The sequence below is a fragment of the Gopherus flavomarginatus genome, chromosome 10 (assembly GCF_025201925.1).
Source record: "Gopherus flavomarginatus isolate rGopFla2 chromosome 10, rGopFla2.mat.asm, whole genome shotgun sequence".
Classification (NCBI taxonomy): Eukaryota; Metazoa; Chordata; order Testudines; family Testudinidae; genus Gopherus; species Gopherus flavomarginatus.
In genome coordinates, this window is record NC_066626.1 from 35,251,839 (window position 1) to 35,277,476 (window position 25,638).

At 41.2% G+C, this 25,638-nt stretch overlaps 1 protein-coding gene across 4 annotated transcripts in view; it reads left to right on the top strand.

Annotated features, from left to right (window-relative positions):
* The first annotated feature begins 1,867 nt into the window (after window positions 1-1,867).
* The window catches only part of PDE1A (phosphodiesterase 1A), a 287,403-nt gene continuing 263,632 nt past the window's right edge, over window positions 1,868-25,638 (top strand). For 2 of the 4 annotated variants that reach the window (XM_050916414.1, XM_050916416.1), the window contains exon 1: window positions 2,046-2,754. In XM_050916414.1, coding sequence (XP_050772371.1) covers window positions 2,651-2,754 — 104 coding nt within the window. In that variant the 5' untranslated portion in view covers window positions 2,046-2,650. Of the gene's footprint in view, window positions 1,917-2,043; window positions 2,755-25,638 lie in introns of those variants that run through there. The other 2 variants (XM_050916412.1, XM_050916411.1) reach the window with 2 other exon arrangements.

The window sequence follows — 25,638 nt, forward strand, 5'->3', positions numbered from 1 at the left end:
CTCACACTCAGTGCTTGAGCTGGCTGTCTCCTTGGCTTTCTACTACCTTCTTTGTGTCTGCTTCTGTGTGTTTCTTGATGCATCTCTCTCTCTCACACAAATAATCAAAACTCCACCAATCAATCTTCTAGCCCCTGTGTTTGCTATATCAGTCCTTAGAGAAACTCCTTTGGGCCACATGGTTCATATTCTACTCAAGCCTTGCCATGCGTCAGTGCTCTGTGAGGTGCTCCCATTGCTTCAGCCATCTGGTTTCACAAAGGAACTCAACTGCTTTTTACACTCATCCTGAATGAAAGGCAGCTGTTACACCCACCAGCTTCAATGCAGTTTCCCAATGTATAACAGTATTGTCTTGGTTGCACATAACCTCTGCCCTACCTGTGAGGAGCAACTAGAGCGTAACACCTGAAGAACAAGCAACATTTTCTCCTCTTCAGAATATCAAACGTGATATTCTGAACCACTCCTGTTCCATTGGGGGGAAAGAACAGCGTAAACATGGTGTTACTGCCACTAGGAAATGGCACTATTTCCCATCATAGCATCGTACTACAGGGGCAGAGAATGCCTTATGAGGAAAAATAGGGACTTAAAATTTCCCTCTGTCCCTGGAGGAGTGTATGAATACATAATTATTTTCTTTGCATTGCTTCAGATGCAGGGGAGTGAGAGGTAGGGGGCAGGAAAGAATTCACATTAGTGCTAGTGATTCATATCTGTTACTCCCTGGGAGGTTATGTATACTATTTCTTTAAAACTGTACCAAGATGCCATGCAGAACAGGACTGGGAGGTTTCTAGGAAGAAGTTCCTTAGTGCAGCAGCAAAAGAAGGACAGTGTTACAGCTCCTACTCTCTTTCTTAATCTAATAAGTGCTTTGTACAGTGTTTAAAGAAAGTGATTGTTTCTGTGGTTCTTCAGTTTTGTCATGTGACACTCTTCACTGCAAGCAAAAGGGGAGGTCTGGATCAGGCACTGACTTTTCTGAAAAAGCCCCATTGAAATCTATGGGTCTGATTCTGCTTTCTCTCTTATGCCTGTGTGAATCAGGAATATGTCTAGTGAAGTCCAGTATAATGACACCAGTTTAAAACCAGTGCAAGTGAGAGGTGAAACCTTTTGGAAAGATATGAAAGGCATCAGCTAATGATCTCTCTGACAGAAATCAGTGAAGAAAGAAGAAGAGCCAGTACAGAATGGAGATTAATAGGACATAAAGGGGATATTAAAATGTATTTTAATGGAGAGGAAATCATCCTAGTATTAGGAAACTTATGAGGAAAATAAAGGGAAATGATAGGGGAACTTCAGTGACAGTGAATTATTGTGATTGTTCTTCTTTTTCATTGGCATTTTCACCCATCTCTGCCAGCCATTTCAGATGGAGACCTTGCATAACCTCACATCTTTGTTACTTTTAAACACACACAATGCTCTGTGGTTGAAACTGCTGCCCAGACAAGCTAGTGGTATCTAGGACTATTGGGATCTTCCTCCAGAGTTGCAGATCCGTGTCTATTCACAAAACAAGAGGGAAGATGTTTATAAAATAAAGATGGAATTTTGAAAAGCTCTGCAAACACAGTTGAGCAAGCAATGAAAGATACTGATGCAGAACTAACCTCAGTTCTATTGAAACAGCAGCTTTGGCTGTGTAACTAAACGCATGGGTCTGCGCTGTAGAGATAGAGCTGGCAATCTGCTGCATGGCTGGCAGATCACTTAGTTCTCATTCCTTTTGCTCTTTACATGCACTTAATTTTTTCTCTGGCGTGCACAAACAGTGCAACATCAGATTTTGACACACGCAAGCTATTGTCCCAAAGGATTCACTGAGCAGGCTGTCTTGCAGCTGCTGCATTTTCTACCAGTTAAATTGACAGTTTCCTACTGTGTGGAGTTGCTAGGAGAAGGTGAATAGTCATGATTACAGCATATTCCTTCAATAACAACCTGTAGAGCTCTCTGATTACTCTTCTGAAGGGATTTATACATGTCTTAGAGTCCCAACTTAACGTTTGTTCAGTTATGTTGTTAAGAGGCTGGTAGATATTTATTCACTGAAGACCAATTCAGGATCATCTAAAGAGACAAAAGCTCTGGCATTTAAGCAGGCATTCATTTCTAACTGTGGTGCAGCTGATATTGGTTTCTACCATCTGCTTTCCTATTGCAGCCTGCTTCTCCAACCTGCACAGCAAAAAAAATAAAAAAATTAAATTTTCTGGACTGCTAAAGTCATTCACATTTATCCTGCATGGCAATGAATTCTCATACATTTTAAGGAAGCTTTTGTGCTTCAGTGCACATCCCTACAACAAACGAAGTGCATGGGGAAAGAGCTTGAGCCGTCAGTCAGTGAGTAGTATAGTAGCTGGCTCACATGCATGGAGTAGACTTGTGAGGTCAGAAGAGCTGTTTATAGTGCTGTATGCTTAGGGGGAGAAAGAGAGTGGATTTGTCTATCAAAGTGAATAGCAATTCAACCAGAAGCTTTCCTTAGAATTCCTTGTAATTCTGAAATGTTTTGATAGATGAGAGCTGCTCCTGTATAACGTGTGGCTCCTCTGGCGTTTGTAGTGGACTAAGGAATGCTTTTACTTGCTGCTGAGCCTGACTGTAACTGTGTTGCTGTAGGACAATTACCATGGGGGCTAGAGCTACCGAAACAGCCCGGGAACTGGAAGGCACCTCTTTAAAGTACCAAATAGGAGGACACACTGAGAAAATGTGGCAACGACTCAAAGGAATGTGAGTAGATCCTCTCCTTGTTTTTGTGCTGTTTCCTGGGTAAGATCTGTTGCTTTTGAATGTGACTAATGAATACAGGGGAGAATTATTTTATAAGCAGTTACTAGTATTTAATAGCAGAATGAAGCGTCTTTTTAAAATATATGGTAGTTATTAGATTCAGTCACTTTGTTTAAGAGAGACATGGGCAGTAAAATAACTACTGCCCAAATCCAAATGCAGGTAACCTCTTGTATCTGACTACCCACTACGCTGTGACATTATTTTGCATGTACTATCTTCAGAATCAGCATTTTTATGGCTATGTCACCATTAGAAATGGTTCCCTTTAGAGCTGGTACTTGTTCTCCTGGAAATGGTGGTACATTTAGGTAAGTATATAGCTGTCTGAGGTATTCAAATTAGCTGTAATTCACACTGCTTGGGTGTGCAGGTGAATTAGCCTATATTGAGAGGGTCTTCGATATTCATAGGGATGCTGTATGATTCCTGTCTTGCATAGATTTCTTTTTTTTTTAAACACTTAGAGGCTTATATAGTCACTCAGCTAACATCTACAACATGCAGGCAATTTAAATGCCGAAGAATAAATCCATTAGCCAGTGTGTTCCTAAAGCCACAACACTTTAATAGTTTTTTTAGAATGGCCATTGCTCTAAAGGCTAATGTCAGTATATGCTACACTCAGATATGTACCTTACTTAAATAACAGTTTCCCTCTTCAGTGTTTTGTGAGCAAGGGAAGAGCATTAGCTTTGGGATGGGGAGGTGTGAAAGGCTTATGCAACAGATGTAATCTAGCGTGTAAATAGCAGACGGAACATTATTGATTTTAATTTCAAACCTATGGTACATTACAGCATTTAGAGGATTAGATGTAGTACAGGAAGGTATAAATTACCAGGCTTCCTGTGCCCAGAGTGGGGATTCATCCTGAGTGTGGGAAGGAGAGTTTTTACCACCTGTTTGCCTGCAGTGTTCCTTCAGTGGAAGTCAGCTTTAAGTCGTGATCAGGGCACTTTAGGAAACCAGCTGGCAAAGACAGTTGGTTACATGCACTGAATTATTTGGCCACTCTGTCCAACTCTGCGTGCTTTTGGGACAGTGCTGGCCCCTGTGAACGCCAGAGAGGGCCCTGGTGGTAGAGGTGTTTCAGCCATTTTTTGTGCCACAACGTCACCTGATGGAGTTTCTATCACTGGAGACCACCACCAATCTTTATAGGGACTTCCATTGGTGCAGACTTTAAGTTGACTTAGTATTTGTAAGGTTCTCTGCTATTACTAGCCTCCTAGATTAAATGTTTTCTTTCAACTGTCTCTAATTAGTAAATTGGGTCAGTTTTATTATGATAACTAATTAATGTAATAAAAAACAGCCTCACTCTATACCGCATATCAAAGCAATAAGGTTAATTCCTTTGAGAGTATGTAAAGCAAATGCAAGGAGTTTGAGGCTTATCAAACCCAAAAGGAATCTGAAAATCACAATATGCCCATATTGTAAGTAGGAGCCAACCCCATAAACATTGTTCCTCCTATAGGACTTGTTAAAGCTAAAACATTTTACAGTATTCTAAAATGAAAAAATATTATTTTGACAGATAGAACCAGCTGAGCACTTTCCTCAGCCTCTCCTATGATTTCATTGTGAGATTGTGAATATTGCAAAGAATATTGAATGAATTGAGTCTAAATGTTAATTGTTTCAGGGGAGCTCTTTAAAGACCATATTTATTCAAAGCAGGAAATAGTGAGGAAAGGGACTGATTTCAGTGCGCACACAGTGGTATTAAAACAAGTGTTCCAGTGATGGGGTGAGTGGAGCAGGACTGCAACATGTATCATGGTTCTGAAGAAGAATCTCTATTTATAAATTAATTACTAATTAGCTAAGGGAATTGACATCTCATAGGTGAAGTACATGAAGGTGTCTGTTAAGGGAAATGAACATAACTCTAAAGTCAAATTCCACTATTAGCTGTCCATGCACGGTTCTCATTGAAGGTGATGGGAGCTATGCTTGTGATTCCAGAACAGAATTTTACCTGTGGGAGCGCAACAAAGCCCATGATTCTATCTCAGTTTCATCAGTTCAAAACTGTGGTTTCAGTAAGGCTTTCATTGTCACTTGTGAGGAGACCATGAGGATTTCTCTGGCCTGCAAACTGGTCCAAATTAATCTTTGAGTTTCATATGAGTTTTATTTTGTTGTATTTAATTTCAATAATAAGAAGCTAGGTTGTGTTTAATAGCTGCGTGCTGCATCTGTATGCATAGTTGGTTTTGTTTTTTTCTGTCAGAATTTCAAATACAAGCATTATATATGTAGTTCTGCAGATTATTCCAAGATGAGACACCTTAGTTCTATCTGAAACCATAAGCCTTTTGATTATCGGTGGAATATTTTGGAAGTATCAGCAAACGTAATTGTTTGACTAAGTATTAACATGCAAGTCATCAGCCCAGAATCCAACCAGAATAACTGGTTTGGGCATTATGGATATGGTGAGATAAAAAGTTTTTTCCTTCCAGGGAATGGAATGGCTTTGCAGGCTGTAGCAACCCTATTGCCCTAATACACTTCTTCTGTGGTGGAGCCCTGGAGATTTAACAGGAATGAAACCTTTGGCCATGCCCCATCTCCATGTGATCCATGTGGCCCTGGAGTCACCAGAGAGCTGATCTGCAGGCTGTGCAGAGGACAGTGGATGTGCACCTCTTCCTGGCTGCCCCAAATCTATCTGCGTTGCTTGTGCATGAAAACTGCTGGCAAAGTGCTGGCCTTCTGTGGCTGTGGAGAAGAGGGCCACATTTGTCCCAAATGAATCATTGCATAATACTCGATTCTGAGTTCATAGGTGACAGGGTTCACAATACCACCTTCCTGGAATAGGAGTGTCTTGACCTGAGCTGCTGTTCCTTGAATTAAGACACTTTGAATATTAAAAGTGTGAAGTCCAAATGTGTTGGTACTTCAGGGAGAAGCCAAAACAAGCTGGTATCTCAGTTAAGAAAACAAATAATAAATGAGCGAAATTATTCCTTTAATTATTCACTCCTTACACAAACTACATTTAAAGGAATAGTGGCAGAAGTCTCTGACGCTGCTGGTAGAGCTCATACCGCCCGTCTGAACTGCAGTTTTATACAAGCATCATTTACAAAAAACTCCCCTATATCTTAGTGTTAAGAGCAAGTTCCACTCAAAGAACTGAAGCTCATACATGAGAAAAGAATTTACCTTTCATATAGGAATATTTGGCCTCTCTTTATTGTGCTAGAACTTTGGAATCTAAAAGTTTGGGAGGGATTTAATTCAGGGATATGGTTAGGGTTCATATCTAGCTAGAATTGTTTCTATTATGCAACCTGTAATTGTTTTAGAAGGAGAAAGTGGGTTATGTTCATCACTGCTCTAAGACCCTCTTTTGTGCTAGCTTAGCTGGAACACAGGGGCCATTGGACAGGTATAAGTCCTGGGGAGAAATACCTCTGTTGTGGGAACGCCCTTTTCATCTTAGTGCCAACTGTATAATAGGGGTGAGCTTGGTTGTGTTGGGAGTGGGAGGAGGTGTGGTCAGGTCAGACCTGCAATCTAGTGATTCTGTACTCCTGCAGAAGTCCATATAAACTGTTACAGTATGTGAAAGCAGTCCTAAGGGCTTGCCTTAGTGTGTACCAAAGGCTTAACTGGCCCTTACAGCCCCTAAATAGGGAAGGCACAAATGGTCTTCCCTCTGCTAGTGCTGGCATCAGTGCAGAGGTGAATCTGCTCTTCAGTCATTAATTAATGGAAACATTTAAAAGAATATAGACAATTGTCTTCCTCAGTTTATGGTTAATTACCAGAGGAGAACATTTTAAAGGAGAATAATTGTCATACATTTTTAAGGCTAGAAGGGACCAGTGTGTTCACCTTGTCTGACCTCCTATAAAGGCTATGGAACTTCACCCAATGATTCTAGCATCAAATCCATAACTTCTTTCTTGTATCATAAATAACAAATAAACCCAGTCATCTCTCCTTTGTTTTTCTTAGTTTTCTGTACACATTTTTACTTTATACTGCATTTGGTGCTTAAATTTGTTGGATTCTTTTTCTCTTCTGCTCCACCTGCTTGATCCAAGAAAGTTCAGGAAAGTCTAGACTATTGCTACTGCAATTATTGCTGTAGCAAACAATGTATGTCATAAACAGAAGAAAGAAGATGGTCTGGAAGGTGGATGGACATGGTAAAATATCTAGCTATAGAAAAATCTGATTTAATGTGTAACTATCTACGGTGTTGGCAAATTGCTTCTTCTTTTCTAACGTAAAAAAAAAACTTTCAAGGAAAATCAAAAACGCCATTAGGTAGTCTCAAGTTTTCATTAGAACTAAAGCTAAATGGAATTGAAGTAAAATTAAACCCGTTACATGTCAAATATAATGTTTGACGAGAACAGAAAAATTGAGGAAATCTTATTATAATATACCTAGAATTATATACATCCTATTAAGTCTATAGTTACAGTGAGAGATTTTTCCATTATAAATCATGAACTTGTTCTTTTGATTTCTGAAGGTTAAGGTAAAACGTTGCTGTGTCCGTCGGTTAAGCAAAACTTTTTATTTGGATAGCTTTGTAACCTACAAACATGATTTTTTTTTTTATTATTGTTCAGTCACTGTAGATGTTTTAGTACTTCAGTTGCATAACCATGTTAGCACTGTAGAGGGACTGGAATCCTGGCTTAGCGTATTATGACAGTAATATTCTTTTGCCATTAGAAAAACAGTTCATCTGTTGTAATGTACAGGAGGCAGTTACCTGTTCTAGCTCACATTGAGTATTGCCACAAGTCAAGATTGGTTTTGATGGCTAGGTTAAGATGGAATCCTATAATTTACAATGGGTGGATGGATTGTGTAGAGGACTCTATTGAAGTTGGTTGTAAAATTGCAGAGTTAGGGCCCTACTTTGTAACATTCCTAGCTATGCCTAGGAATGCCAGTTTCAGGCCTCTATAGGTCATATCATATCAATTTTTATGTGTTACTGAACCGTAGAGCATAAGCAAAGTGAGATATTGTAAGGGATATTTTCTTGAAGATATGTGGAGGGATTGAAGTAAAAATGTCTTTATTTCAAAATTATTACAAAGAACAAATATCTAAAATATTACTTTAATTTAAAGAGTTGAGGGCTAATTTATAATACAAACTAGAAATAAAATCAATGACCTACAGTTTTCTGCTAAGCTCAGACTTCTACTTCCTTCCACATTAAATTTAGCAGTTTCTAAACTCTACTAAAAGATGTTTCCTTGTCTGTGTAACTCTGCCCTCTTTATAGGAAGGGATTACACATAATCCATCACCTAAATAATTATATTCTCCTTCTTCATATGACCACTTCCTCCTTGACTTAACTTGCAGGTGCTGCAGACTGTTTAATATAAACCCTTTAATATAAAATTCTTTTGGTAAAACCACATTCTTTACTTTAGTCAATAAAATGTCTACAACAAAACCGTCAGTTATTAACCTGCATTTTCCCAAAAGCCATTGGCTAGAGTTCACATTAACCTTCCTTGTATAAGAAGCCTTTGGTTCTGGCGGTAACTCTACTACAGGGAGCTGTAGAACGCAACTTGCATACCTGGGTACAGGGCTGGATTAACTCTCCTGTGGGCCTGGGACTGTTAGATTTTGTGGGGCCCCTGTATACAAGCCGTCTTCCTAATTTAGAACAAAAGATCACAATTATGGCATTGAGGCTATTAATATTATACTAAACTTGCCTTCTAATTAACATAAGGCTGTTCTGTGGTTACATTTCAGTCTTAAAACATGTAAAATATAGTTGTTAATACAAAATAGCCTACTTCTTACCTTGGAACAGCTGTTATATTAGTTTCTTTCTGGGAGGGAGTTTGGGTGCAGGAGTGGGTTCCAGGCTGGGGCAGAATGTTGGGATGCAGGAGAGGTGCGGGGTTTGAGAGGGAGTTTGGGTGTAGGAAGGGATTCTGACCTGGGGCAGAGGGGGTTCAGGTGAAGGAGGGGGTGCAAGCTGAAGGCTCCGACCAGCAGGTGCTTACCACAGGCAACTCCTGGCCAGCCAGCGGTGCAGCAGAGTTCATGCAGGCTAACTGCCATTCCATGCTGCTCCTGCAAGCTGCCAGCTGCTGCCACATATCTGCGCACCCCTGCAGGCAGGGGGACCACATGTCTCCTTCACTGCCCGCACCTGCAAGCGCTGCCCTCCACAGCTCCCATTGGCTGGCTCCCAATTGGTCAATGGGAGCTGCAGGGATGGTGCTGAGGATGGGAGCTGCACATGGCGCCTCCGCTCTACTCCTCCCCCATGCCAGAGACATGCCAGCAGCCAGCCACTTCCGGGAGTGGCTTGGGGCCGTGGCATGCAGGCAGCTTGCTTGAGCCCTGCTGCACTGGGCCCCGCTTCTCCCGAGGCCCTGGGCTGCAGCCCCTAAAGCCCTTGCATTAATCCAGCCCTGCTTGGGTAAGTAGGAACTTCTCATCATGTGTTATTTAGTTACATAAGCAAATATAATATCCCTTTCCCTCTGCCCCCAGAAAAAAAAACACACCAGAAAACAGAGCCCTAAAAAGGTACCAGTTAACAATGCTTAAATATATTACTTTGTATCCAATAGGGTAACCATTTGTCCTTATTTTAAGGAACCTTTTTTCTTTTGATGTCAATGCCCCTTGTATCAGAGGGGTAACTGTGTTAGTCTGGATCTGTAAAAGCAGCAGAGAGTCCTGTGGCACCTTATAGACTAACAGATGTATTGGATCATAAGGTTTCGTGGATGAATACCCACTTTGTCGGATGCATGCCCCATGTAGAATCCATGTATTTTTTACCAATAATGTAGCAAAGAATCCTGTGCTATTGTACAAATGGAAGATTTTGTACCATATAAAACTTTTGGCACAGATATAATATTGAGTGGGAGAATGTCCATTAAATAAGCTTATATATTTTTCAAACATTTGTCATTTATTTCCTTAAAATATATTGGTCCCTCTATATACCAGCTCACTCTAGGTTGCACATAGCAACATATATATTTAACATGTATGTGTATATCAATCATCCACAGCTCCTTGTTTTTCAAGGGCTAGATCCTATCAATTCAGTAGAGAAAGCATGCATATGTCTAGGATAGAAACAAGGAACTTGATTTTAATGGGCCAGATTCTTGGCTGATATAGATTGGTGTAACTCCACTGAAGTAAAAATGTCCCAAAATGTTGAAGTCACTGATAAATACAAATGAACTCTGTAGCTATTTGGTAGCTTGCAGTAATCAAGGCTGCCACTGTATTTTCCTATAGAGGATGTCATGCTAGGAAATTTAATTTGTTTTGGAGAAAGCTTGGTAGATATTTTCCAATCTTTTTTTTTTTTAATGACGTATAATGTAGAGGATCATTTTCAGGTGTTAGATAAGTTTTAGGTAATCCATTCAACCCCCACCCCCACTAATTAGTGCTAAAGCAGATGATGTCAGAATATTCGATAGCAATAACTCTTGCTTTACAGCTGCTCCTGAAATAATCCAGTTTATACAGAGCAGATACTTAGAAAAATGCAAGTGATTAAGTACCTAAATGTTTTGGATATCCACTTGATGTCACAATTAAAACGCTTTGAAATCATTTCTATGAAGGAGAGGCTGCCAGGGAGAACCAGGGCCTAACTAGCCTATGTTGGCCATGTAAACTACACCTGGAAGCATGTAGGTTCTCCAGGTGGAGGCTCTTTAGCCAACTAGCCAGGGAGCAGCTGACTTGTACAAGGAGGAAGCTGACCAGATTGGAAGGGGAATCCCAGGATGATGAGAGTTCTATTGGTGGGGAAGGCCTTCGTGTGTAAGCTGTGTGGGAGCCTCCAGGAAGAAGTGCAGACTCTTGTATGGGAAGAGCCCTGAGTTAGGACTTTGAGGTAACTGGGGGAGCCCGGAAGAAAAACTGAGAGAGACCTGGGGGGAAGAGAGACAATAGGGAACCTCTGGTTGTTGGCTTAGAGAGGAGAACTGGTGGTGTGCCTTGGGAGAGGCCCAGCTATTTGGGTCTGACTGTAGGTGGTGAGTTGAACCACAGAAATAGTGCTAATTCCTGTGATAGGTCCATGGAGCAAGGGGTCAGGTGTCCAGGAAGGCAGTCCTGGGCCTGGTGTTCAAAAAGGGAACAGGGAACAAAAGACACCCACAGGGAGCATAAGAAACAAAGACTAAAAGAAAAAGTCCAGCAGGGGTGGAACACCAGTTGCTGTTGCATTAGGACTCCCATGGGGCAAAGCTCATGTATGTGTGAGTGCTCTGCTGAGAGGGAGAAAGAACTGTGAGTCCAGCTCAGGAGAGATGAAGGATGTTCTGTTTACATCATTTGGAACTTTGAGTAGCCCAGGGTTTGAACTTTAAGTTACTTGGCCACAGGGCTGAGCCATGGAAGACCCATCGAGAGGCATACGGCCTGCAGGAGGCGCTGCAGCCCAGAATGCAGTGAAATTTTGCACTGACACAAGGGGTTCTCTAAAGGTGCGCCCCTTAACAGAGGCCTAATCTCAGATTTACCCAAACTGGGTTTATAACCATAGATGGCTCTGTAATATTCAAACTAAGCTTTAAAAGTGAACTGAGAGTTAGCAGTGCTCCTATTACTATTTCCATCCAGCCCAGCCTATTGCTGACATCAGCTCTGGTAGTGGGGAAGAATGTAAAGCTGGCTGCACTATTTCAATTACTAGTGCTGCTGCCATCCCATAACGATCGCCAAATGACTGCATCCAGGATTTAGCATCTAATAGAACATAGTAATTCCTAATGAACTGACTCTTAAAGATAAACTGAAGCACCTTTAGGAATTTTGGCCTGTAAACTAAATTATTCAGTGTGTAAGTCAAGTAGTTTGTCACTTAAACTGCTATGTTGTTTCTGTGGATGCCACTAGAATTTTCATTCTTCCTGAATACAATGAAGATTGACTGATACTCTATTGCCTAAGGGTCTGAGCACACCACCAGAAGCCAGACAACTCTGAGGCTTAATCTAGACTCTGACACTGAGTCACTACAGGTATACATGTACAGTGTATGGTGGCGAGCCTCTCCACCCAGACTTCGGTGAGCTGGGGCTTGCAGTAATGCTGTAAAAATAGCTATGTAGACAGTGCATTGAAGTTGTGGCTCAGCCAGGCTCTGAAGCCCACCCAACTCCCTAGGCATCAGAGTTCGAGCTGCAACTCCAAAGCTCTGTCTACACAGCTATTATTAAAGTGTGAGGTCTGTTGACCCAGGCTGGGAAGTGTGTTCCCACAGGCTGTGTAGACATATCCTGTGTGGCCTCAGGGAAGGCATTTGACACATCTGATTCTCTTTCCACATTTGTGAAACAGAGAGAATAATACTTGGGTTTAAAGTCATAGTGTAAACCAGTCAGCTGTGATGTAATTTCTGAAAACACTGCACAACTTCCATGAATATTTATTGCATTAGCTGATACAAAAGAAAGGACAACCTGGACTTCACCTGCAGGACTGCAGATATCACTGAGTTCACAACAACTCAGGGTCAGGATAGCTAGTGGATAAAGAAAGTAGCTGGGTTGTTCTTGTTGTTTGGAATCTAAACTAATAAATGCTTGAGGGGGCATCTATATCTCCAATCTTGAAAGGGATTTTTTTTAAAAAGCTCAATGATGTAAGATTTCTTTGTCTTATAAGTTCTTATGAGAGCATGAGTCTTATAAGATCCAATATCCTTCCAGCTCACAAAAATGAAACAGGAAGACACAGAAAAGGAATGATACAATGTGTTCCTGGTCTAATTTCAGACCTCTCAACTTTGCCAGTATATCTTTAAATATTGCTTATTGGAGACCGGAAAAATAAGCATCAGGCTACTGGTTCTGAAGTAACTTTCTGATCGGACTAATGGATCTATATAAACATCCTCTCAAAATGCACTCCTCCCTGTCAATCTCACAACAAATGACCATCACTCCTGGCCAGGAAGCGAGATAAATAAAGGAACCAAAGACTTGAATAGGCTGTAGCTCAGGCCTTATGTATAGAGCTGATTACATCCTCTGCATAGAAGTGTTCATAATCATAATATGCAGCAATTGGCTGGACTCTTCCCAGTAGCTTGTCAGTGCTATCCCTGAAAAGAGAACAGCAGCAGCGCTGGTTGAATATAATCCATCCAGTACATTTTGTGGCCAATTTTGTTGTTTGTTGAATAACTCTTTACAGCAGTGGAAGCTTGATTATTTCTAGTGAAACCTGTTGAGACATAGTAGAGTTTTAGGGCTCGCTCAATAGCGACCATCCAAGCATAATGCCTGTGTTCTCTGGTGCAGTGTTCTTTAACAGGCAGACATCTAAAGGAGGATTTCCTCCCACGTAAGTACTCCTGCTCCATTATCTATTGTTTGACATTGGCTGCAGTTTATTTGACCCAACGTATTTGCAGACTTTTGGCGCCCCCAGGAAAACAAGTAGCCTCTATAAATATTATTTGGACGTTTCATTGGTATGAATTTCCCTGATATATAGTGTGTTTGGAGGCAGTGACATCGGAACGGTTCACTGCTGGAGTGATTTATGCCTGAAGACACTAAGAAACAGACTGCAATGCAGTATTTACTTTTCTTTTCTTGTTCGCACTCTGTATTGAAATACTTCACGGCGTGTGAGAATTCAAAGGAGGCGAAGCCATTGTAGGTCTACTGTTGTTTCACTCTGTAGAGCTAACTGAGCTAACTGAGGAATCAGTATCAAACATTACTTTTCCTGCACAATTGTGTATTGTGTTTCATCTCTTTGTTTTGAATGGTTTGTTTCCTTAGTGAAATGTTCTCTCACCTCTCTATTTTTAAATTGTTTTTATAAAAAGGACTGATGACTCTGACTCTTCTTCCTTCTTAGTGTAGCTGTATGTGAATATGCTCTGTATTTCCTAACCCAGACTATTCTAGATTGAGAGAGTTGAGGGGCAACCACCCTGATCTCTGTCATTGATCTCAGATAGAGTTGGGAGTTGCAAGCGTTCGCCCCTTTAGAGAGTCTTGGAATCTTTCACCTGTTAGCGGCATCTGTTCAGATCTTAGTGCACAGATAACCAAATCACAATAAGCGCCACCCCACTGAACTCCACTAGACTTGTGTGGAAACTGAAATTCCCATTCCACAGGCAATTCTGAAATTATACAAGAAAATCATTCTGAAATGAGACAAATAATCCAAATTCTGAAATTTCCAGTGGAATCTCAAAATCTTTTTATGAAAAAATTAAAATGACACATTGTTTTGACCTGTTCAACATGTTTTTGAGGCTCCCCAAGGTGTCTAGGGCTCTGACAGCCTACTGTGTGGAGAGCCTGGGGCTTTGGAGCCAGGGCTTCCAGACTGCTGAGAGACTGTGAGCTCTGGCTCCAGGGCAGTCTACCTTATGAGCTGCCCAAAGGCCTTGTAGCTCCAGCTCTGAGGCATCCCAGTAGGTAGGTTGTTGAGGAGTGAGGGAGCTGTAGAGATGGGAATTATTTTCCTACATAAAATTTTCCCATGGAAAGTGAGTTTTCTGTTGGAAAGTAATTATCAGCTCTATCACCCTGGTCAGTCTCAGCGACTAGGCCAAGGACTAAATAGGCCACTGAAATTTGAATGTGTCTCTCTACTCCTGGAGGTGCTTCATCTTTTGTTATGTAACGTTTCGTCTGCCACTGCCTGTGCCATTCCTGTTCTCTGGTAAAATGGGAGACCAGTCTCCAGGGCTGTCGAGCTTACCCATGTCTTAACTCAAAAATAGTTCAAATTCAGAGAGATGCCAGATGAGGAGACTAAGGGCTTGATCCTACACATTGTGAGCTTTGTCATTGACTTCACTGTCAGTAGGAGCAGGACCTATTAGCGGTGCTTGGAATCAAGCATAGCAAAGTGCCTTTCCCAACACAGTTCTGCACATATACATTTCTGTCATAACTAGTCGCCCCCTTTTTATTTCACTGCTAAGCTATTGAGGAGGCACTATTAATTTATTTTGAGAAAATAGGGACTAGAGTGAGATTACTAAACTTATATACATGAAACACACTATACTGATTATTGTAGGGGCCTAAGACCTAATGTTCTTTTTCTGTGGAGTTCCTGATTTGGATACAAGCATGGTTAAGAGACAAACATTGGACATATACTCCTGAGCAAGAGCATTTACGTTTGGTGTATACGTTTGCTTCTTTAGACTGTCTCCAATCAGGAGCAGTGCCAGGGTTTTTGGCGCCCTAGGCAGGGTCCTTCCACGCTCCCAGTCGTTGGCGGCAATTTCTGCAGCGGGGGGGGGGTCCTTCCGCGCTCCCAGTGTTCCGGGCACTTCGGCGGCGGGTCCCGGAGCGAGTAAAGGACCTGCAACAGAATTGACGACGACGACCCAGAGCGTGGAAGGACCCCCCCGCTGCAGAATTGCTGCCGCGGGTGGCAAAATGCCGCCCTCCCAAATCCTGGTGCCCTAGGTGACCACCTAGGTCACCTAAATGGAAGCACCGCCCCTGTCTCCAATCATATTGTTTGTGTTGCACTGAAATATGCTGCAATAAGACTATATAACTGTTGTCATCTGAGACCTTCATGGAAACAAGCTGGTTATCTCCTGAGGCCATCTCAGGAAGTAAAACTGTAAATAAAGTATGTGGTAGGAAATAAGTGGGAAATGTAACTTAGAAGTGGCTACAGCTGTTTTCTGACTTAGGTGCATTTTAAAATGTTTGGAATGTTTCATACTTAACCTTTTGTGCAACCTAAGTACCCACTTTATGGGTAGATCGATTGCGCTATTTGTGAGAAACAGCACGCTTTAGAATCCCATCTCTTTTCTAATGAATTTTAAACAGACTGATTTTAATATTAATTGCTCTTTCTAAAAATACCCTCATGAAAAAATCAGTTGATTACCTGCCACAATGAGACTTTTTATAAAATATGCATTTAAACAGATCAGTGATAGGTGCAATTGTTTCCCTTAATAAACTGGAAGTTATTAGATAGTATTAGTTAAAATAATTTGTTTTGAATCATTGTGCAGTTAATATGAATTGCACATTGAAAAGTGATTGTGTTCATTTGAATCCTGGAACTTCTCTATGCTGCCAACAACACACAAATGAATATAATGCATATGAATTCTTGCATAAAAGGGTTAATACGTTTGGGCTCCATATGCTTCTGAACTTGCATAATTAGCTTCCTGGCTGTTTAACGAATAAAACTGTGAGCAGCTCATACAATTAATTTGTTGTTGGGTGAGTTATGTCAGACAAACTTTAGCATAGTAGGTAGGAAAAGATAAAGCCAGTTAATCAGAATTTACATTTTTATAGATGCCAGATAATGAGGGCGCAGGACCAATAACACCTAATTCTGGATTTATAAACCCCCCCTCCACCCCGCCAATACACACATTCCTTGGCTACAAATATGTTACGTCTAGCTTTGGTTATATCCTTTGGTTTGCCATAGGGAATGAATGGGGAACCCTCTCCCCACTACATATTGTGTAAAGATGTAAATAGCACATGGGATTGCGGGTGTGGGGGAGGGGCAGTGATATGTCCACATGCCAGATGAGGGGGAAAGGAGGGCTGTGTTTGTGGGCTGAGACCCATAGCTGCTTGTCTGCTCTACAGATGGGCCCTAGCCAAAACATTAGAATATCCTTAGGGAAGTTTGTAGTTAAATCTAAACTTTCTGACTAGCTCTTATCTCTGTAATGTGCTGCTCCAAAACGTGTGTCCAAACCCCTCTAAACCTTGGGAAGACTGGGATCAGTTTCATCCCTAGTCAATTCATGCTTTTTTAAGCATTAAGAATAAAGATTTCTAGGTCTAGTTGAAATACTTCAGTGCTTGCGTTGATGGCATTTATATTAGATATGAAATCAAGTTTTTTGCTTATAAAAGACAGATACCAAACCTTGGCCTGCCTTGACTTTTTATTTTATTTTTTTTGAGGGGAGAGCAGAGGCACCTGACAGAAAGTGTGTGTATAATTTAACTGGAGACTTGCCTGTCGATTAATGTTAGAGACTGCTAACATTAACATGTTAGAGCTGTGCAATTAGATGTGCTTAAATTAGATAACAACAAACATGTTTAAGCGTTTTTATGTTGTCTCCTTCCAGAAAACTGAGGTTATAGTTTATTAGGCTCAGGTGGGTGATCAATCTGAGGCTTTCCTGTCTCCTGTTTCTATATTTTCTTAAACCCTTGGGTCATACTCAGGTTTTCCTAGCTCTAGTTAAGACATACACCTCTACCCTGATATAACATGAATTCGGATATAACGTGGTAAAGCAGCACTCCAGGAGGGCAGGGCTGTGCACTCCGGCAGATCAAAGAAAGTTCAATATAACGTGGTTTCACCTATAATGCGGTAGATTTTTTGACTCCAGAGGATAGCGTTATATCGGGGTAGAGGTGTACATGACCCAGGCTATCTTCTCCTATTGTACCCCTGTTTAGTTCTACCACAGGGCTATATTTTATCCTCTAACATTGCATAGAACTTCCTTTCATGTTAATGCATTCTTCTTGGAGCATATGCCTCACAAAATATGATTGTTTACTCATTCGCAACAAACAGCAACAAACTTTTGGGAGATATATATACACACACCACACACACGCTAGGTTACTCGGGATCATGCATGTTTTTCATGCTTAGAATGAGTTGCTCATGTAGAAGGGATCATATTCACACTTATAGCTTCTCATTCTCACTGTTACTACCTGGACATAATTAGACAAGGTGCAAAGTATGGGAAAATAAAACATTACTCTGTGTATAGGGGTGTTCTAATATTCTGCTACAGAAGATCTTCACTTCAGAAAGCCAAGGAATTACAAATTTCATTCTCTGTCGTTCTTTATCATACTGTGGCATTGTATTGTTTATGTGTGTCCTGTTTAGGCTAGTGCACAATCAATGTTACATGAATGTAGGAACCACATCCCCAAGCACATGGTGAAAGCAGTAGTGTCAAAGAATCCATTTGACAGCTTCAGTCTCTGTTGGTGCCAGTCTCACTTGGCATACTATATTTGATAAACATTGCAGCCAAAGACCAAAGCAACAAGTAGGAGTTAGATGACTGGCTGATGACTGCATGCCATCTCCTACAAATCTCTGCAAAGACCTTCTGGCATGGAATGTTAACTCAGAATGTCTTCATCAGCACAAAACGAGCACCTTCCTCTTTCCTTGTAAGATGAGGACTCAAGAGTTGCAGAGTCCTTAAATCATGCTGTTATCCAACCAACATCTTGGGACCCCTTGTTGCTTATGGAAGTTGACACTTTATGCATATTTGTGTTTTCACCAAGAACTGAACTGTATTCTCAAGATTCATAAGTTTGCTTTACCAAGGATAGTTTAAAACAAACAAACAAACAAAAATGTCTTCAGCTTCAATAAAGGAGACCTTGAAGGAATAAGAGAAGTTTTAAAGGTTTGGCATAATACAATCATGCCTCCTAATGAGATGCAACTTTTCATCTTCACGTGCAGTATCTTCACTGGTGAAATAAACTGGAAATATACAGCATACAAAGGTGTAATGTCCAAAAGTGACAATAGATGAGATCTTTCATAATGAAGCTTGTTTCCATTATTTGATAATGTTCACTATCAAGAGGATCCTCTTGGCACAGAAGTGTAATTTTTCTACCTTTATGCAGGCTATACTAAATCCATTTTTAGGGGGTACCTATGCCCTGCTGAAATTGGCAGACTACCATGTGTGGAGCTGCTGCCAGCTTTCTAAGTTGGCACGAGCACAGAAACAGCCACATGATGCATCACTTTTGAGTATTAGTTGATGAATCCCTCAAGATGCTGCCTATGTAAAGCAATTATGTGTATCAGCAAAAATGCTTCATGGCCTGGCTGTGTGTTCTATTCAGAGGTTTAGTCAACTGCATTAATTTAATCTGTTAGGTTACCCCATCTCATAGACTCATAGACTCCAGGGTCAGAAGGGACCAATGTGATCATCATCTACATGCACTCTAATAGCTTTGCTCTGCTGGGATCTTATGACACAGGGTATGTCTACACTATGGGATTATTCCGATTTTACATAAACCGGTTTTGTAAAACAGATTTTATAAAGTCAAGTGCACGTGGCCACACTAAGCACATTAATTCGGTGGTGTGCGTCCATGTACCGAGGCTAGAGTCGATTACTGGAGTGTTGCACTGTGAGTAGCTATCCCATAGTTTCCGCAGTCTCCCCCACCCATTGGAATTCTGGGTTGAGATCCCAATGCATGATGGTGCAAAAACAGTGTTGCGGGTGATTCTGGGTAAATGTCGTCACTCATTCCTTCCTCCATGAAAGCAATGGCAGACAATCATTTCGCGCCCTTTTTCCCTGGATTGCCCTGGCAGACACCATAGCATGGCAACCAGGGAGCCCGTTTTGCCTTTTGTCACTGTCACCGTATGTATACTGGATGCCGCTGAAAGGGGCGGTACTGCAGCGCAACACAGCAGCATTCATTTGCCATTGCAAGGTAGCAGAGATGGTTACCAGTCGTTCTGTACCATCTGCTGTGCCATTGTAAATTGGCAGTGAGATTATGGTTCTCAGTCGTTCTGTACTGTCTGCTGCTGTCATGGGTGCTCCTGGCTGGCCTTAACTGAGGTCGGCTGGGAGCGCAAAGACAAAAATGGGAATGACTCCCCTTGTCAATCCCTCCTTTATGGTTTATCTAAAAATAGTCAGTCCTGCCTAGAATATGGGGCAAGTGTACTAGAGAACCAGTGTATCAGAGAACCAGAGAGCACCAGAGAGCTGCTTCATGTCAGATCCCGCAGAAATGATGAGCTGCATGCCATTCATGGGGGGTGCCCCTGCAACAACCCCACCCGTTGATTCTCTTCTGCCCCAACCTTTCTGGGCTACTGTGGCAGTGTCCTCTATTTGTGTGATGAAGTAATAAAGAATGCAGGAATAAGAAACACTGACTTTTTAGTGAGATAAAATGAGGGAGAGGCAGCCTCCAGCTGCTATGATAGCCCAGGCAGGACATTAAACGGTGTGTGGAGGGGGAGAGGAGCCCAGCATCCCACTGCTATGATAGTCCAGGCAGTACAGAATCTTTTCTTTAGACATGAAGGGGCGTGGGGGGAGGCTGATGGAACTAAGCCCCCAGTTGCTATGATGAGGACAGTTATCAGCCGTTCTGTACCATCTACCGGGAATGACCGGGAGTCATTCCTATTTTACCTCAGGCGCCCCCGGCCGACCTCACTTGAGGCCAGCCAGGAGCACTCGCGGGCTGATGATGACAATGGATAGCAGTCATATTGTACCATCCGCCACTGGGGAGGGGAGAGGATGCTGCTTTTCATTGCTGCAGCACCGCGTCTACCAGCAGCATACAGTAGACATAGGGTGATGTATAAAAAAGTCAAGAAAAGATTTTTTTCCCTTTTCTTTCACGGGTTGGGAGGGGGGGTAAATTGACGACATATACCCTGAAAGACCCCGGACAATGTGTTTGACCCTACAGGCATTGGGAGCTCAGCCAAGAATGCAAATGCTTTTCAGAGACTGCGGGAACTGTGGGATAGCTGGAGTCCTCAGTACCCCCTCCCTCCCTCCATGAGCATCCATTTGATTCTTTGGCTTTCCGTTATGCTTGTCACACAGCACTGTGCTGTGGCCTCTGTCTATCATAGCCAGATTTTTTCAAATGCTTTCTCATTTCGTCTTCTGTAACGGAGCTGTGATAGAACAGATTTGTCACCCCATACAGCGATCAGATCCAGTATCTCCCATACGGTCCATGCTGGAGCTCTTTTTGGATTTGGGACTGCATCGCCACCAGTGCTGATCAGAACTCCACACTGGGCAAACAGGAAATGAAATTCAAAAGTTTGCGGGGCTTTTCCTGTTTACCTGGCCAGTGCATCTGAGTTCGGATTGCTGTCTAGAGCAGTCACAATGGTGCACTGTGGGATACCGCCCGGAGGCCAATACCGTCGATTTGCGGCCACACTAACCCTAATCCGATATGGTAATACCGATTTCAGCGCTACTCCTCTCGTCAGGGAGGAGTACAGAAACCAGTTTAAAGAGCCCTTTATATCAATATAAAGGACCTCGTTGTGTGGATGGGTGCAGCTTTAAATCGGTTTAACACTGCTAAAATCGGTTTAAACTCGTAGTGTAGACCAGGCCACAGTCTAATGAAGCTGATGATGTCAAACTTCATGAGACTGCACTTGAGAGATCTGATTTCCACAATCTGGTTTTCTATCTATTTATTGCTTCAGTAAACCATCACCTTTGAGCAACACCCTTGCTGACATGAGTAAAAAGCTCTTTTAAATGAGAGAAACTATAATGGATTTTAAGGCCTAAAGGCAGCACTATCATTGTCTAGTTTTGCATAACGTAGGCTATAGAACCTCACCTACTAATGTCTGCACCAAGTACATAATTTAATTAAATCTAAATGTTAAAAGCACTGATGACGTGGTTCTGGTCTCACTTACGCCAGTGTAACTGAAGGCTACCAGGTTATATCATGGTAAAAGTGAGACAAAAACCAGATTTTACAAGTTTATTGTATGATGATATTTTATGAATGCACTAGAATTTGGTTTGGTTTTATCTGTCACTTCCTGTTGGGATCATTTGACCAAATGGATTACATTTTAATTTTCTAATTTCTGTTGGTGCTGATGTTGGTTGCATTCTTATTTATAAGTGGCCCTTTCAGCTGATAGGGAGAGATTTTAAGTGATTTCTTGGAGTCTGTTTTCAAAAGAAGGAAACAATTTTGCACCTTTCTGAGTTCCATTTGGCTGCAGGTAGAAACAACATAGGAGCACTAATTGGCACCAGTAAGAATTTGCTTCTGAGAACATGTGAGTCTTGGGATTATTGCCACTTAGTGACTTTTAGGCTCTAGTCCTGCCACTAGGTGAGTTAATGGGGACTCAGGCCCACATGGGAGTGATGTTAGCCCAGTTTGCCATTCATTTATTTTCAGTAATAATAATAATTTATATTTACATTACATTTTCCATCTGTATCTCTCAAAGCACTTTACAGAAGTGAGAAAATATAATTACCCCCCCCCCCACACACACACTTTACAGATGGGGAAGTGAAGCACAGAAATGAAATACCTGCTGTGTGATCTAGTACAAGTTAAGTGGCAGAACTGCTGTTAGAAATCAAGTCTCCTTACTCCCAGTCTTAAGCTTTATCTGCTGGATCATACTGCTGTCCTATTTTTTCCTGCAGCCCTTTCTGGCATTACTGTAGTCATTATAAAGCCTTCTGATTTTAGTCAAAAAAACAAAGCCGCCTCAAACTAGTAAGTTGATGGTAATATTGCTTAAATGTTTTTCTTTGAGCTCTTCTAGAGATCTGTAACTAAAAAAAATAGAAATGTGAGAGAACCTTATTTTCAGTCACTTGTCTCTTAAATGAGCTTGGATAGGCTCTCCTGATAAGACAAAGGGTTTTAAAAACCATTTTGCCTTGATAAACAGTTTCTGGGCAAAGTGTTATTTTGAATGTTCAGTTATTACCCTCTGATTGTTCCATCATATTTCCTACCCTTACACATTTAGGACCAAATTCTGCCCTCATTTTCACAATACAACCTGATTGCACTCAGTAAAATGCATTCTACACATGGACATGAAAAGACAATGTACTATGTTGGGGAAAATGGTAGTTCTAAAGCCTTGAAGTGGTGTAATTATACTGATATGGTGAGCATAGAAATGTAGGGCTGAAGGAACCTTAAAGTCATCAGGTTCAGCCCCCTCGTCTGAGGCACGACCAGGGGAACTAGACCATCTCTGATTGGTGTTTGTTGAACCTGTTCCTAAAAATCTCCTACGACGGGGATTCCACAATCTCCCTGGAAGCCTAATCCACAGTTTAACTGCCCTTCTTAAATTAGAAAGTGTTTCCTAATATCTAACCCAAATCTCCCTTGCTGCAGTTTAAGCCCATCTCTTCTTTGCCCTCCCTTCAGTGGACATGGAGAACAATTGATCTCAGTCTTCTTTATAACAGCCCTTAATAGATTTGAAGACTGAGGAGGGATCTGATAGCAGTCTTCTTTTCTCCACACTAAATATATCCAGTTATTGTAATCTCTCCTCATAGGTCAGGTTTTCTAAACTGTTTACCATTTTTGTTGCTCTGTTCTGGATGCCCTCCAGTTTGTCCACATCTTTCCTAAAGAGTGGTGTCCAGATTTTGACACAATACTCCAGCTGAGGCATCGCCAGTGCCGAATAGAGCAGGACAAGTACCTCTTCTGTCTTACATATGACACCTCTGTTAATATACCCTTCTTTAGCCTTTTTTGCCACTGCATCACATTGTTGACTCGTATCAATTTGTGATTCACTATAACCTACAGAGCCTTTTCAGTAGTACTACCGCCTAGCCAGCTGTTTCCTATTTTGTAGTTGTTCATTTGAGTTTTTTCCTTGCCAAGTGTAGTACTTTGCACTTGTCTGTACTGAATTTCATCTTGTTGATTTCAGACCAATTTGTCAGGGTCATTTTGAATTCTAATTCTGTCCTCCAAAGTGCTTGAAACTCCTCCCAGCTCAGTGTCAACTGCTGATGTTATATGCATAGTTTCCACTCCATTATCCAAGTCATTAATGAAAATATTGAATAGTAGCAGACCCGAGACTGACCCCTGCAGGACTTCATTAGATATGCCCTACCAGGTTGACAGCAAACCATTGATAACTACTCTCAGTACTGTCTTTCAACAAGCTGTGCCCACCTTTATAGTAAATTCATTTAGACCACATTTCCCTGGCTTGCTTATGAGAATGTCGCATGGGGCTGTGTCAAAAGCCTTCCTAAAATCAGGATCACATCTACTGCTTCCTACATGTTCACTAAGCCAGTAACCCTGTCAAAGAAGGAAATGAGGTGGGTTTGGCATGATTTGTCCTTGACAAACCCATACTGGCTATTTTTTATAATCTTATTTTCCTCTACATACTTACAACTTGATTGTTTAATAATTTGTTCCAGCATCTTTCCAGGTACTAAAGTTAGGCTGACCAATCTATACTTCCAGGGTCCTCTTTTGTTCCCCTTTTAAAGGTTAGATACTATATTTATTTGCCCTTCTCAGACCTCCATGAGTTCATGAAGATAATTGCTAATAGTTCTGAGATTACTTCAGCTACTTCCTTAAATACCCTAGGATGAATATGAATATCATTAGGATCTTTCAACTTGAAACAAAGAATATCTAGATAAATTAGCTGTAACTTGTTCTTTTCCTATTTTGGCTTTCGTGCTTTCCCCCTTGCTCCTTGAGTATATGGTCACTGTTACCCTTTTAGTGAAGACTGAAGCATTAAACACCTCAGCCACCTTGATGTTACAGCAAAGAGTCCTGTGGCACCTTATAGACTAACAGACGTATTGGAGCATGAGCTTTTGTGGGTGAATACCCCTTCTTTAGCCTTTTTTGCCACTGCATCACATTGTTAACTCATATCAATTTGTGATTCACTATAACCTACAGATCCTTTTCAGTAGTACTACCACCTAGCCAGCTGTTTCCGGTGAAGTGGATATTCACCCATGAAAGCTCATGCTCCAATACGTCTGTTAGTCTATAACGTGCTACAAGACTCTTTGTTGCTTTTACAGATCCAGACTAACACGGCTACCCCTCTGATACTTGATGTTACAGTTACTAGTACTCCATCACTGCTAAGCAGAGGACCTATGATTTCCATTGTCTTTCTCTTGCTCGTAATATATTTAAAGAGCCTCTTATATAACTCCCTGTTTGGACATTTTGGCATAAGAGTGGCTTTATCTATTTATTTATTTTTGATATAACAAACTCCTTCCTAAAGAAAATAAGCTAAACCAAAAAAGCACTCGTATTGCAATAATAGTATATAAATTTTAAATTTGCACCTTAGATTATACTGAAAAAAACTTTCCCATATAGGCGAGGCCTAACAAAGAAAAGGAAATTGTATCAGAAATACCAACAAGACCATTGCCAATGCTGAGGTTTCCTTAGGAAAACATTCGATTTTTTTCTCCTGGCCCCTCGATGCGGTTGTAAAAATGAGAGACTCCCATTCAAAGACCAGCGTCTTTACATTTGCACAGCACCATGCTAACTTAATTCAGAATTGTCGTACGAGAGATTTTCTCCATATAAATAGAACAAGACATTCTGGTACCACTCCCGGAATATGATTCTCAAGCAGAAGCAGCAGATAAACTGTTTTCCTCTTCTGCTTCTTTCATGAAAGCATTTACTTCATGTAAAGGTTGTGAACTATGGGTTTTTTTGGTTTAATATTAAAAGACTTAAGTCACACATTTAATGTTTGGGGGTGGGGAAATCATCAAAGGTAAGAGATCCTCATCCTCTTCTTTTTCTATAATAAGCATGTTACATCCACTGTGTGTTCAGTCACTTCAGTGTGGAGAAATGAGTTCTTGGTACGATTACAAGCACCCTTGACTGATAGAGCAGTAAACTGCTATGCTGATACCAATCGCCAATCTTCACTATCCATTCATTCGCATAAGGATTTGGGAATATCTTGACTTTTCTTTTGTAGCTAGGGTACTTCTTTCTTAGATTTATATTAACATACTGTATTGTCACTGCCTAACTTTTCCCTAAAAAGCTCTTAATATTCAGTTCATGTTACTATACTTTGTATTGTAAGTGATGGAGCTTGCTCTTGCTCAGACAGGATCTTCATTAAAAATGCTGGCCAGTGGTAGCTGTCCTGCTCTTTATAAAGCCACAAATACAACAATCATTTCTATACTAC